Here is a 13,692-nt window from a genome sequence, read left to right as displayed (position 1 = left end):
TTGTATGTGGAACAGGATCCACTATGTCCAACTCTGGAGAAGTGGAAGACTCAGTAGACCAGTGTCTAGGACCTAGTATTACTCTGCAGGGCCAAGCCGCTGAGTCTCGCCTTGCCTACTTTGTTTTGTTCTGTTTGTTTTTCTTTCCCGCCACCCCCCCACCCCCCATAGTTCTGGGCCTTGAACTCAGGGCCTGAGCACTGTCCCTGGCTTCTTCTTGCTCAAGGCTAGCACTCTACCACTTGAGCCACAGCACCACTTCTGGCCTTTTCTATTATGGGGTGCTGGGGAATCGAACCCAGGGCTTCCTGTATAACCAGGCAAGCACTCTACCACCAGGCCATATTTCCAGCCCCCTGGCCTAGTTTTGACAGGATGGGAGAGGCATGTATGTGTGGAAGAAAGGAAGAAGAAAGTTGGGGGGGTGGGGGGGGAGGACCTGGTAGTTCTGACCATGCAGTCTGTCGCCCACCGCAGGTCCCCTGGTAGGAGAGCCCTCCCTGCGGGCTGTCCATTGCCACCGCCACTGGGCAGCCCGGAGACCGGTGTTTTGTGGTGATGACCCAGGCCACCGTAGCTAGCTTGTAATCGGTGGGCAGGTATTAAAGGCCGTGCACACGTACGCACACATACTGCCAGCAAGCAGCTAAGAGGACCTCCAACCTCAGTTTCCCTGAGCCAAGTGCCCTTCTCCCCGCACAGGCCCCGACAGCCCCGTCTCGCCCACGAAGGAGCTGACCCACGCCGTGCGCAAGCAGCAGAGGGCCCTGGAGGCGCGGCTGGAGGCCTGCCTGGAGGAGCTGCGCAGGCTCTGCCTGAGGGAGGCGGTGAGGACCCGGCCCAGTCAGCTTCCACCCCGAGCCAGGGGCCTGGGTACTGGGGTGTTAGGGCCACGCGTGTGTGCAGGCGAGTCCTAGGCCCGAGTCCCTGTGCCACGGTGCCCAGCCCGGGCACGGGTGGAGGGGCGTGAGTGGGGGGGACCCCGAGGGGCTGCAGAGAGGACAGCGAGTAGACCGGGTGCCCCAAGTGTGGAGGGAGGGACGTGGTCAGGGGCGTCCGTGGCCCCGTCATTCCCAGCAACGCGCAATCTGGGGTCACTCGATGAACTTCCAAGGGCTAGGTAAGTGAAGAGGGGCTTCCCCCCCACCCCCCCGCCCCTCCCCGCAGGAGCTGACGGGCACCTTGCCAGCGGAGTACCCCCTCAAGCCGGGAGAAAAGGCCCCCAAGGTGCGCCGCAGGATCGGAGCCGCCTACAAGCTGGACGAGTGGGCCCTGCACAGAGAGGTGAGGCACTGCCCTCCTTCCCCGGGGGGCCCCCCTGGGGTTCAGCACCGTGGTGGTTGAGGGGTACCCCCAGCCGGAGAGCTCAAGGGTGGGCAGACAGCGAGCAGAGCCACCCGCCCAGCAAGGCAGTCTGGTGCCTGCCTGTTAGTTAGGTGTAGGCCGCCGGGCACCTCAGCCTGGGAGGGAGGGAGGGCGGGCGCCTCGGCGGGAGGAGCCGGGCCCGCCTGACCCTTTGAGGTCAGGAGGGAAAGTGTCCCTCGTGGGCTCCACCCAGCCCGGCTCGGCAGGTGGCTCACCGGGCCCCGCCCATCACCCCGCCCCCTGCGGCCCCGTGGGTGGGTGGGTAGGCGGGGCCTGGCTCACGGGGACGCGCGGGCCCCGCCCCCTGCGGCCCCGGGGTGGGTGGTGGGCGGGGCCTGGCTCACGGGGACACGCGGGCCCCGCCCCCCGCTGCCCCGTGGGTGGGGCCTGGCTCACGGGGACACGCGGGCCCCGCCCCCTGCGGCCCCGGGGGTGGGTGGGTGGGCGGTGGGCGGGGCCTGGCTCAGCACGGCCCCGCCCCCCCTCCCCTCAGGACCCCCAGAGCGGCCTGGAGCGCCAGCTGGCCCTGCAGCTGCAGATCACCGAGGCGGCCCGGCGGCTGAGCGCCGAGGACAACCTGAGCCGGCAGGCGCGGCGCCAGCGCAAGCACGCGGCCTTGCAGGAGGAGAAGAAGCTGCGGGAGCTGCAGCGCCGCCTGGGCGAGCGGCGGCGCAACAGTGAGCCCCCGCCCGCCACGCTGGGCCCAGGTGAGCCCGGGGACCCGGCCGGCGCCTTTGCAACCGGTTAGCGCCACCTGCGTGCCGGGCACTGTGTCTGGTGCGTCCACGGCTTGCTTCTCGGGGGCCCCCTGGACCCCCTCCTTGCAGGGCTAGCCAAGCCTCTCCCATCGTGGGAGACCATCTCCCCCCCTTCTGCACTCAGCCTTCAAAAAGTCCGGGTGCTGAGCTGTGAGGATTGGGGTTTGAAGCCGGCCCAGGCAGAAACGTCTTACTTCCACCCGCCAAAAAGCCAGAACTGGAGGTGGAGCCCAAGTGGTAGAGCGCCAGCCTTGAACAAAAAATGCTAAGGGAGAGAGCCCCGGCTCCGCGTTCAAGCCTCAGTCCCAGCACACGCATTTCCTGGGCTGACTCTTAAGCTTCATCTTGGGGTCGGTTGGCTGAGGTGCCCCAGGCGCACAGAGCAATGGCCTCTCTGGTCAGAGTGGGACTCCGTGAGGTAGCACACCTTTCCCTGGCGGGCCCAGGCACCGCCCCTTCCTGTGCCAGCCGACCGCTGACACGGCTTGCTAAGTGACCTCCGGCCTCAGTGATGGGTGCTACCGTCACAGTCCCTTCTGCCCCTGCCAGTGCCCAGGTTGTGCCCTCCTCCCTCCTCTGCGCTCTCCTTCATAGTACCTGTTGGTTAGACCCTCGGCTTTGATCTGGAGACCTGTGGCTTTGTGGCACCGAGTGAATTGTCAGAGTCGGGAGATTACCCACCCCCCCCCACCCCCAACTTCAGTGTGTCTAGGCTGGTAGCTTCTATTAGTAGGTGATTTTGAGGCCTGGACTATACTGGTTTTATGGTGGTACGAGGGCTTGAACTCAGGGCCTAGTGTTGTTCTCCCTTAGCTTTTTAGCTCAAGGTCAGTGCTGTACCACTTGAGCCACCATCTCCCCTTCTGACTTTTTGTTGGTTCGTTGGTGATAAGTCTCAAGGATCTTTCTAAACCCAGGCTGACTGAACCAGTGATCCTCAGATCTGAGCCTGCCGAGTAGCTAAGATCACAGGCGTGAGCCACCAGCCACCCGGCTTAGGACCGTCTTTCTTTGCCTCAACGCAAATCCAGCTTGTCAGGTTAAGACTTGCAGCCTCCACTCCTCCATTCCAATGCCCACCGCACTGAGCCTGGGGCTCGGCCTTGCTCTCGGTCCCGCCTGGGTCCCTGGCTGTATCTGAAGGACTTGGAGCCCGATAGGCAGAGGCCCCCCGGGAGCAGAGCTGGATCAGATTGGGCTCAGCTTGGAGAACCGGGACTTTCCTGTCGGCCTGTCAGCTCGGCCGCCTGGCTCTCCTTGTCCTCCTGTCCCTGTCCCCAGTCCCTGTGCCTCAGGCGGGCAGCTTTCCTAGCACCTGCCTCATCTGTGCTCTCTATTGGGGTAGGAAGTGTGTGACTAGACCCAGCCAGGAGTAGGTGGCAGAAAACCACTGGGCTGCCTTCCCCAGGGCGACGCAGCCATTGGCTCTAACCTGGAGCTCACTCCAGTCACCAAGGCCGCCGGGAGGGAAAAGTATCTCCACCCCTCCTCCATTCCCCCACACCCCCCCCCCCCGCAGACCCCAGCACGAGCCCTTCCCTTGGGAGCCCTCCCTGGGGGTCACACCCCTCCCTCCCGTGGTCCCCTTCCCACCGCACACTGTCTGCAGCCTTGGGTGCTGTGGTTGTGGAGAGCTTCTGCCCCGACAGGCCGCTGAGGGGATGTCACTCTGCCGCCACCATTGTGATCAATGACATTCTTTGTTGGGAGTGGGAAGCAGGCCAGGACATGCCCAGGACTCTGGCTTAACCCAGTGTGGGAAGGCGGGCGGCCGAGGTGCGTGGAGGGGCTGGGCCCGGGAGGAGGGAGGCAGCTACACGCAGGGGAAAGCCTCCCACTGGCTGCTAGCTCCCACAGCTCCAGGCGGCCGCTCTGATCCCTAGCTTCTGGCCCGGCTTTCCGCCGGGTCCTGGGTTCTAATGCCTTGGCTTACAAGCTCAGAGCTGGAAGTTCCAGACAAGTAATTCCTGTTTTGTGGCTCCTCTGCCCAGCTGGACTCCTCGAGAAAGGAGGAAGTGGAGAGAGATTAATAATTAGCCAGAGGAGGAAAGGTGTTTTGAATTAAAAGGGGAAAAAAAGTAAGCAAACGAAGCAAAACAAAACAAAAAAAAAAAACATTTCAAAATAAAACCCCACCTCTCTCCTCTTGCTCTCCACACAAGGGTTAGTTTGGTTAGGTAATTAGGCCAGGTGAGAGTAATTAGGCCAGTGGCGAGGAGCCAGGAGTGTTGAACTAATTTACCGGGCTCCCCACTCGGCACACACCTCTTTCTGGATGTAACAGGTGCCTGCTGTGTGTTTGCTGGCTGATTGAGTCACACTCCCGGGGGGCCTCTGAGATGGTGGAAGTGCTGCCCATCTTGGCTCTCCAATATGGCAGTCTGCAATTACAAGTCCAGGTCCATGCCGGGGCTGCCATACGCACACCTGTTCACCCTAGCGACTCCGGAGGCTGAGGCCTGAGGATCGCAGCTCAAAGCCAGCCCAAGCAGCAAAGTCCAGGTGACTTTTAGCTCCAAATTAACCACCAAAAAGCCAGAAATGAAGGTGTGGCTCAAGTGGTAGGACACCAGCTTTGCGTGAAAAAGCTCAAGGGAGCTCAAGTCCTAGTGTCAACACACACACACACACTCACAATCACACATACATTTCAGTTCCTCCAGCCCTGAAGGCACAGTGGTAATGAGCTTTTGATTGTGCTTCGTTTTCATGATCACGGCCTCCTATGGGTTGGTTTGTTGGACAGTGTAGCTTTGGAACCGCCGAGTTCCCAAATCCAGGCTTTTGCAGTTACCCCTCCACCGGGCCGCCCCGAGGGGGCAGCCTGGGGACAGGGGTAGGACAATTGTGAGCCCGGCTGGGACTGGAACAGCTGGAGCGCCCTCGCCTGGCAGCTCCCGCCTCTGCAAGGGCAAAGCGTCTCCATTCCCCTACTGGCAGTGTAGCCCCTGGGACCTCCCCGACTCCCCTTGCTTACGTGAAGGTTAGGGCTGGTGGGGAGCAACCGTGTTCTTGCCAGATATAAGAACCTGGGTCTTGTGTGTAAGCAAGCAAAACACACGAAGTTAGGGTCTGGCCAGCCAGCCAGCTCTGAGCCCGGGGGAAGGTTCTTCGTGCGGCCATTCGTCACCTGAAGGAAACGGGCGTGCCGTTTCTGCGTGGATCAGCAGCAGCTGTGTCCAGGAATTCCATCCTGCACACCTAGGCCACAGCTGCATGGGTGACGCAAACCCCGGGTTGCACTGCTGAGGCAGGCCACAATTCCCAAAGTAGTTCAACTTGCCACTGGGGACAATAAAAACCTTTGTTCTCCAGGCAGAGAACAAAGGGTACCTCCTTCACTGAACCCCACAGAGCTTAAGAGCTGCTCTGGGTAAAAGTTTGTCTTTTCATTTGGGTTATGCATCAAAGAGTGGAAAATTCTTTTCCACAAAAGGTCAGATAGTATTTTAGGCTTGGTGGTCTCTCTTTAAAATACATATGCGTGTGTTTGTTATCATTAGCTAGTTGTACAAATGCATTACCAGGTGACACGTTAGTTTATGGGTACAATGCATCTCGATCAATATTGCTCTTTTACCATTTTCCCTCATCTCTCCCAACCACTCATCCAACGCTGCCGTTTCAGTGCTAACTACAACCAGACATCAGGTGAAGGAAGCTGTAGCTGTATTCCAATAAACCTTACTGGTAAACACAGACAATGAATTAGATATGGGTGTAGTTCACCAACTCCTATCATAAAGGATCTCAGGCGGTTAGAAACGTTTACTGCTCTTAAAACTTCTGGTTATGACCTACACCGTAGGTGCTAGCTAACAAGAGAGACTGTAAGAGGTTGTGGCTCAGATCACAGACTATTCAAAGTGTCTAGGTGTAAATTCAGACTCAATCCTCAGAGGTATTGGGTTAACTAATGGACACAGACTTCATCAGTCTTCTGAGACTCTCTTTTCCCAGTTGTTACCTGCAGGTAATCCGCCTTACATTATGAAGGATAACAAGAAATACACATACAAACACACACGTAACTTAGAAAAAATTATTGGCACAGTAAACATATTAGCCATTATTTATCTTCATTATCCAACGCCGCTGAAAATGCTTTGTGAGGCTGTACCATAAAGGCCCATTGTTAAGATATGAATGCTTATCTTCACTCTGGGGCAATGGCTCACGTCGGTTCCATGCAGACGTGCACACCCATTTTCTTTAGATCACGTGCCACATCACCAACAAGAGCCTTCCTCGGGCCTGGCTGGCCAGACCCTAACTTCATTGGCCTCGGAGTACCACCACTCAAATTCCCACGCTGCATGGCTGTTGTTGCTGGCGATGTAGGAGTTCTTAGAGTCGAGACCCTTGTGTTGAGTTTTATTTGTGATCATAGAAGGCCTGTAGAAACAGGACGCCAGATGTGGTGGCTCATGCCTGTAATCCGAGCTACTCAGGAAGCTGAAATTGGGGGTGGGGTGGGGGGGCGTGGTCCTAGCTCCAGGCCAGCCTGGGGGGAAATCTCAAGCCATGTCGTGGTATGCACCTGTCTCTCTGCCACCGAGAAGCTGAGCGCCGTTGGACTGGTGACCCAGACAGACACTTACGTTAGAAGGATTGTGGTCTGGTTTGAACAGGGGAAAAAGTGAGAGTATCTTAAAAATAACCAAAGCAAAAAGGGCTAGGGGTGGCTCAAGTGATAGAGCATCATCTGCCTAGCAGGTGTGAGGTCCTAAGTTCAATCAAAAGGGAGGGGGAGGGGGAGGGGGAGGGGGAGGAGGAGATAGTAGTGGTAGTGATTGAGGGAAGATTGCCAAAGTTCTTTTCACTGTAAGGGTCTTCCAGAATGGCCTTTGTTGACAGGTGGGGAAACTGGGGCCAGAGCTTAGGAATGGCCAATTCAAGGTTTTGTGGCCCCTGAGAGAGCAGGATGGAAATCAGGTTTCTGAATCCCTTCTCTTCCATAATTCACACACGCTGTGGGGGTTTCCTGGCCGTGGAGGCGGCGCTGCCCGGGGAGAGGAGTTGGGCCGGGATCAATGTGTGTCCATAGGCTGCCTTCCTCACTCCCTTCTCCTCTCTCCCCTTTGATTTGCCCAGAGCTCAGCGCCTCGGATGACAGCTCCCTGTCCGACGGGCTCCTCCTGGAGGAAGGTGAGGGCGCGACTTGAAGACGTCGTTGAGGCTGGGAAAGCGTTAGGAGGGCACGGTGTCAGCTCAGGGTCTCCCTCCGCCGCCATGTCGTTCCTGTACCCTGCGCATGCTCAGTGGTGGGTGGGGAGACTGCTGACCACCACCTCCCTGACTGGGACCAGTGGTTTTGTGGGAGGAGGGAAAGGGGAATCCCCACATCATCTGTTCACCCCAGAGGCCTCTCCTTCACGCTGGGGCTGTATCCCAGGAGGAACCCGTCAGGGCCAAGAACTGATCTGCCCTTGTCCCTTAAGAACTCTGCTTACCAATGCTGAGGATGTCAGGGGCAAGATGGAAGGACAGGGAGGTGCGGTGATGCCAAGGGAGTGCCCGGGCCAATAAGGAAATAGGGCGCCTGGGCAGGGCTGGAACAAGACGAATGGGTTAACAGAGGGCTAGCTTCCGCCTCCAACTGCGCAGTCCCCTTGGGCACCAGGAGCGAATGTTGACAGATGGAGTCATGTAGAGCCAAGGCGGCTACTTGAGGAGCAGATAGGGCTGTGGGAAAGAGGGGGGCCCAGAGGAGAAGAAAACAAAGTTTGAGTATCTAGGGCCAGAGCCATGCCCAGGGCAGCTGGACACGCCAGACATGGGAGGGAGGGAGCGCCAGAAGCTTCTTGCTGGGCTGGTTCTCCCGGCCTCTGCTCTCACCTGGTTTCTTGTATCCCCGCAGAGGACTCACAAATGCCAAAACCACCCCCCGAGTCCCCGGCCCTGCCTTCCCGGCCTCTCCCGCCCCAGAGCCTTGAGGGGCTGCAGCCTGCGGGACCCGAGCCGGGGGGCCTGGAGCGGGCCCCCATCCAGAACAGCCCGTGGAAGGAGACCTGCCTCGACCATCCCTACGAGAAGTCCCGGAAATCTTCCGAGCCCAGTAGCGAGTCCAGGTGAGGGGAGGGGATGGGAAGAAGTGCCCGGATGCTCAGGCTGGGCAGGCGGAAGAGGAAAGGGGCAGGAGACCACTCCTTCCTTCCTTCCTTCCCGTGTGAGGGCCGAGCTGTGAGTGGTCCTGACTTTGGGGCTCCCCACCCCCCCGCTGGACCCCTGTTCTTCGGTAGTTCTTGGGCTCCTCACTGGAGATGTTCTCGTCGCTGACCACTCTCCCTCCCATCATCCTTTTCCAGCAGCCCGGCCGCCACACCGCAGGACGGGCCCCTCGCCTCCGGCCTGTGGCTGCCGGAGCCCATCCCCTCCCACGCGGTCCCCACCCGCGGCGGTCCCGCCCAGCGCCAGGGCCGCACCAGCGCCCCAGCCACCCCCGAGATGCAGGGCAGGCGTGGCCAGGCCCAGTCCCTGAGGTAAGAGCTCACCCAGACCCGTGAGGACACCCACTCTCCAGGGTTTGGGGATACCAGTATACACCCTGGCTGACCTAGGGCTAGCATCGTGGCTTCTCCTGAGGGTCCTTTTCTGAGGCCTCTCTCCAGAATTTTCTATCAGATAGCTGCAGACACAGAATTAACAAATACCCAGCTGTCATGGCTTGTAGAGGAGATACATGGGGCCTCGGGGATCCGTCGCCCCATTGTCCATCAGTGGATTAGCCTATAGAGCCATAGTTTAACGTGAGTTATTGTTGAAAGACAATTTCCTGGCTAGGTACCAGTGGATTATGCCTGTATCCTTGCTACTGAGAAGCCTGAGGTCTAAGGATCACAGTCTGTAGCCATCGTGGGTAGACGAAGCCGAGACTCTTATTTCTAGTTAACTACCAAAAAGCTGCAAGCAGAGCCGTGGTTCCAATGATAGAGTAAAAAAAGCTAAGCAAGAGAGTGAGGCCCTGAGTTCAAATCCTAGTACCATCTCTGTGTGTGTGTGTGTGTGTGTGTGTGTTGAGTGTGTTATATCTGCCCTGGATGGGTACAGTCTCTCCTCGCCCCCTCCAGTGTCGGGGCTCTAAACCAGGGCCCTGAGCTCCAGTTACTCACACTTAACTTTCTTAAATAATCCAGACTAAGAAAGCGGTGTGCCCGTGGTTTACAATCCTAACGACTCGGGAAGCCGCGGTCTGAGGGAGGAGCGTGGTTCTGACCTAGGCTAGGTAGACAAATCTGAGAGGCTGTCCCCACTCCAATTAAGCAGCAAAAAGCTGGCCCTGGAGGCGTGGGTCACCCGGGGGGGTAATTCCAACCTTTGAGCAGAAAAAGCCAAAAAAAAAAAAAAAAAAAAAAAGTGAACGGAGACCTTGTGTGAGGCCCCGGGGTCTGGGAGCAAAACCAGCCTGGGAACGGCTCTGCACGGCTCTGACACCATATTAAGCGTTCCCTGGAAGGTTCTAGAGATGATTGAAAGCCCGTGGGAGGGCGTGCGGCTGCTGTGTATTTGCTCCAAGGAGGTTTGACCTAGGGCCACGTTGTGCCCTGGGCGTCCACATCCAAGGCGTGCGGGTGTGTGTGTACATGTGTGCGCGCGCGTGTGCATCTGTGTGCGCGAGCATGCGCGTGCATCTGTGTGCGCGAGCATGCGCGTGCATCTGTGTGCGCGAGCATGCGCGTGCGCCAATCCTGGGGCCTGAACTCCCTGAGCTTTCTTAAAAGTTCACGGCACGGCTCCACTCCCGGCTCCGGGGTGGTTAACTCGGAGTCCGTGCGGCCTGGCTTCGAACCCGTGATCCTCGGACCCCAGCCTCCCCCGGAGTAGCTGGGATGACAGGCACGGTGGCGCCGGGCTCCTTCCCGGGCTCTCACCGCGCGCCTTCCCTCCTAGGCTGGACTCGTCGCGGGCGCCGGGGCCCGAGGCGGCCCGGGGGCGCAGCGCCTTCCCCCGCCGGCGCCCCACGCACTACACGGTGACGGTGCCGGTGCCCGGGCCGCCGCCCGCCGCCCCCCGCGCGCGCCACTCGTGCTCCGAGGACAGCGGCTCCGAGGCCTCCAGCGCCTCCCACCCCACCTCGCCCGGCAGCAGCAGCCCCGACATCTCCTTCCCGCGCCCGGCCTGCGCGCCGCCGCCCCCCGCCGAGCCCGGCCGGCCCCGGGGCCCCGCGCCCCACCCCGCCGCCCGGCTGCTGCTGCCCGCCGGCTTCCTCCCGCCCGCGGCGGCGGCGGGGGCGCGGTACGTGGTGGTGGCCGCCGCCGAGGGCCCCCCCGGGCCCGGCGGCGAGTGGGGCGCGGGCGAGGCGGCCCTGCGCTTCCCGCGGCCCCCCGCGGCGGCGGCGCGCGCTCGCCTGGGCCTGGCGCGGACGCCCTCGCTGAAGGACGGCGCGGGCCGCGCGCTCAGCCGGGCCGCCGTGACCGAGGAGCTGCAGTGGTGGCACGAGCGGGCCCGGCTCCGCGGCCGCGCGCGCCCGCACTCGCTCGACCGCCACGGCGCCTTCCGCGGCCGCAGCAGCCTGCCGCCGGGGCTCGGGCGGCCCCCGGGGCCCCGCGCACAGGTACCCGCCCCCGGGGGGCGGGGCGGGGGGGGGCACGGGGCTCGGGCTTCCGCGGGCGGGGGGGGGGCAGCCTTTCCTCCCTCCCTCCCTCCTTCCTCCCCTCCCTCCCCTCCCTCCCTTCCCTTCCCTCCCTCCCCTCCCCTCCCTCCCTCCTCCTTCCTTCCTCCCCTCCCTCCCTCCCTTCCCTTCCCTCCCTCCCTCCCTCCCTCCCTCCCTTCCTCCCTTCCTTCCTACCTTCCTTCACTCCCTCCTTCCTTCCCTCCCTCCCTTCCTCTCTCTTCCTTCTTCCCCTTCCTCTTCTTTTTTTCCCTCTTCCTCTTCCTTCTTTTCTTTTTTGCTCTGTCCTGAGGCTTGAACTCAGGGCCTGGGCTTTGTCCCTGAGCATTTGTACTTCGAGGCTCTTGTACTCAAAGCTCTACTTCCAGCTTTTTGGGTGGTTAATTGGAGATGAGCGTCTCACAGGTTTGCCTGCTCAGGCTGGTTTTGAACTGTGATCCTCAGCTCTTAGCCTCCTCAGTCGCTGTGATTACAGATGTGAGCCACCCATTTATTCTTCATTCTGTTGTTGTTGTTTTGTTCTGTTTTGCCAGTCCTGGGGCTTGGACTCGGGGCCTGAGCACTGTCCCTGGCTTCTTTTTGCTCAAGGCTAGCACTCTGCCACTTGAGCCACAGCGCCCCTTCCGGCTTTTTCTGTATATGTGGTGCTGAGGAATCGAACCCAGGGCTTCATGCATGCTAGGCGAGCTCGCCACCACTAAGCCCCATTCCCAGCCCCCCATCCGTTCTTCTTGACACTCCTCCACAACACTAAGCTGAGCAGCAAGGAGTCCAGTAACAAAGAGCGTGCGCTCTCAAGCCGGAATACCAGGTTCAAATTCTAGTCCTGTTCGTTGCCAGGTGCAGGGTTCGGCAGGAGACTATTGAGCTTCTGTTTCCCTGCTGAGGGGTGGGAGTAGCGGGGGGGGGGGGTATCTCACAGGGCAGATAAGAGACTGGAATGGTTAGCAGTGCACACAGAGTGCTCGATCACCGCCAGAGCCACCCCCCCGGGCCGCGGGGGGACGGCCTTGGTGCGGTGTATCTAGCATGGAGAGCACCCCGACACTGGCCCCGGTGCCTTCACTCACGGCACTGGCGTGCATGAATACTTCCTTTCTTTGCCGTCCCAGTGCGGAGAGCTCTGCGGAGGACATGCTCCCCAAGTCACCCACAGGCTGCTCCCTTGAGACCCCAGATTCCCAGCACCCCAGCGGCCTCCCACTCCCCCCCCCCCCCCCGCCTCCACACACAAGTCGTTAGGCCGCAGCTGCCGGGCCCGGCTGGGCAGCTCCCTGCTTTTCCCTTCCTGCGAGCCGAGACCTGTCCCCGGCCCAGATCTAGCTCATCCCAACCTGCCAGACAGGGCGGACGATGACATGCCAGCCCGGGGAAGGTAGGGGAGGAGGAGGTCAGTGTCCCTCTGACACAGAGAGCCAGAACCGCCCCCTGCCTCCCCCCCCCACCCCCCGCCACCGCCGCGTCTTCGAGGGACAAGGTTGGCCCGTGGGCCCGCTGTGCTCACCCACGGCTCCTTTCTCCCCGCCCCCGGCAGGTGCCCGCGGTGTGTGTGCTCCGGAGGTCGCCCGAGGGGGTCCCCGTGCAAGTCTTCGTCCCTGAGAACGGAGAAATCATCAGCCAAGTGTGACTGTCCCGCGCCGTCGCCGCCGTCGTTGCTGGGAAAGACTTTCCCCGTGGGGCTGGAGCCGGGGCCGAGACCCCTTCGCCCCCAAGTGCCTCCTTCCGCTCCCCCACCCCATCGCAGGCGATGACCTGGAGCTGAAGATGCCTTTGTGGTTGTTGTTGTTGTTTTTTAATTTTTTCATCCCCACGATCTATTTGTTCCCTCCCTCCCTCTTCCTTCGCTCCTTTCCTTTTTTTGATACCAGAAGCCTTGACCTGAGGGTTTCTATCTGTGACTTGTCCTCGGGGTCCTATGATAGGATTTTACTTTGTCCCCCCCACCCCCGGACCCTGGCCTCTTTGGACTTACGGCCTTGCTGGTTTGACTGACCACCTTACAAGTGTCCTTATGCAAGACAAGTGTCCTTGTGCACCACGGGTGGCCAAGGAAGAGCCCTTGGACACTCAGCGGAGTCTGAGAAAGCTCCTGGCCCTCCTGTGCCCTCATTGTGGGGGCTGGATGAGGCCCACTCCCCCATTTCCCAGGCCTCTGGGAACCGTGGCCTAGGGAGACACCCCTCCCCCTCTTCATACGTGCTCTGTGATGCACACCAAGTGGTAGGTGAAAGGTCAGAGGGCCCCGGTACCCTCTTGTCTTCCTGACCCCTGCTATTTGGGGGGCGGGGGGGGACCTATAAATCCCTTCAGGGGCTCCAATCACCATTCTCTCTCCATGCCTTGGGCTTCTACGCCGCCAGCCTGGCTTGGGTCTTCCGGAAATTGTCACTTGAGCGCCCAGGCCGGAGGCTGCCTGGCCCACCCCTCCCTCCCAGACCGTTATCCTGGTTCTAGAAACCATCCCGTGGCAAATATTTTGGGGGGGAAGGCGCCACTTTGGTGGTGTGTCAGGGGCCGGTGGAGGCGGTTGCCGCCTTTCTGTTCCCGCCCAGCCCAGCCATGCGTGCACCTGCTGTGAGGAAGTCCTTGTTTGTCCACACTGGGTGCTCTTTCGAGTCCTGCTGTGCTGGGTTGTCGGGGCTCCGGCCAGGCAAGCATGCACGCTAGCTGCGTGCGCCCTAGGCCTGGCGTGTGCACCGAGGCCCCTCTGCTGCCAGGCGGGATGCCCAGGTGGGGGGAAAGCTGCATTTGGACCTGGGCCCCGGGCGGGCAGGATCCTGGACCCGAGTCTAGCGGTCATCGGCCCCACCTGGGGGTGCAGTGTCCCCTCCCCGCACCCGCCCGGCACCCTCCACATTAACTTATTGGTCCTGCGCGACACCCGGTGCCCTTGCAGAGTGGCCGGCCCTCGGCTGCGGGGCAGGAGCCATGGGAGACCTCTGTGCCAAACACTCCAAT

At 60.6% G+C, this 13,692-nt stretch overlaps 1 protein-coding gene across 2 annotated transcripts in view; it reads left to right on the top strand.

Moving 5' to 3' along the window:
- Window positions 1-12,896, top strand: part of Inava (innate immunity activator) — a 17,445-nt gene extending 4,549 nt beyond the window's left edge. The window contains exons 2-9 of one of the 2 annotated variants that reach the window (XM_048357608.1): window positions 703-827; window positions 1,168-1,284; window positions 1,859-2,072; window positions 7,218-7,271; window positions 7,984-8,194; window positions 8,432-8,605; window positions 10,014-10,677; window positions 12,269-12,896. In XM_048357608.1, coding sequence (XP_048213565.1) covers window positions 703-827; window positions 1,168-1,284; window positions 1,859-2,072; window positions 7,218-7,271; window positions 7,984-8,194; window positions 8,432-8,605; window positions 10,014-10,677; window positions 12,269-12,361 — 1,652 coding nt within the window. In that variant the 3' untranslated portion in view covers window positions 12,362-12,896. The remainder of the gene's footprint in view (window positions 1-702; window positions 828-1,167; window positions 1,285-1,858; window positions 2,073-7,217; window positions 7,272-7,983; window positions 8,195-8,431; window positions 8,606-10,013; window positions 10,678-12,268) is intronic. The other variant, XM_048357609.1, reaches the window with a different exon arrangement.
- The last annotated feature ends 796 nt before the right edge of the window (window positions 12,897-13,692 follow it).

The sequence above is a fragment of the Perognathus longimembris genome, chromosome 11 (assembly GCF_023159225.1).
Source record: "Perognathus longimembris pacificus isolate PPM17 chromosome 11, ASM2315922v1, whole genome shotgun sequence".
Lineage (NCBI taxonomy): Eukaryota > Metazoa > Chordata > Mammalia > Rodentia > Heteromyidae > Perognathus > Perognathus longimembris.
This window is presented reverse-complemented; position numbering and strand designations above follow the sequence as displayed.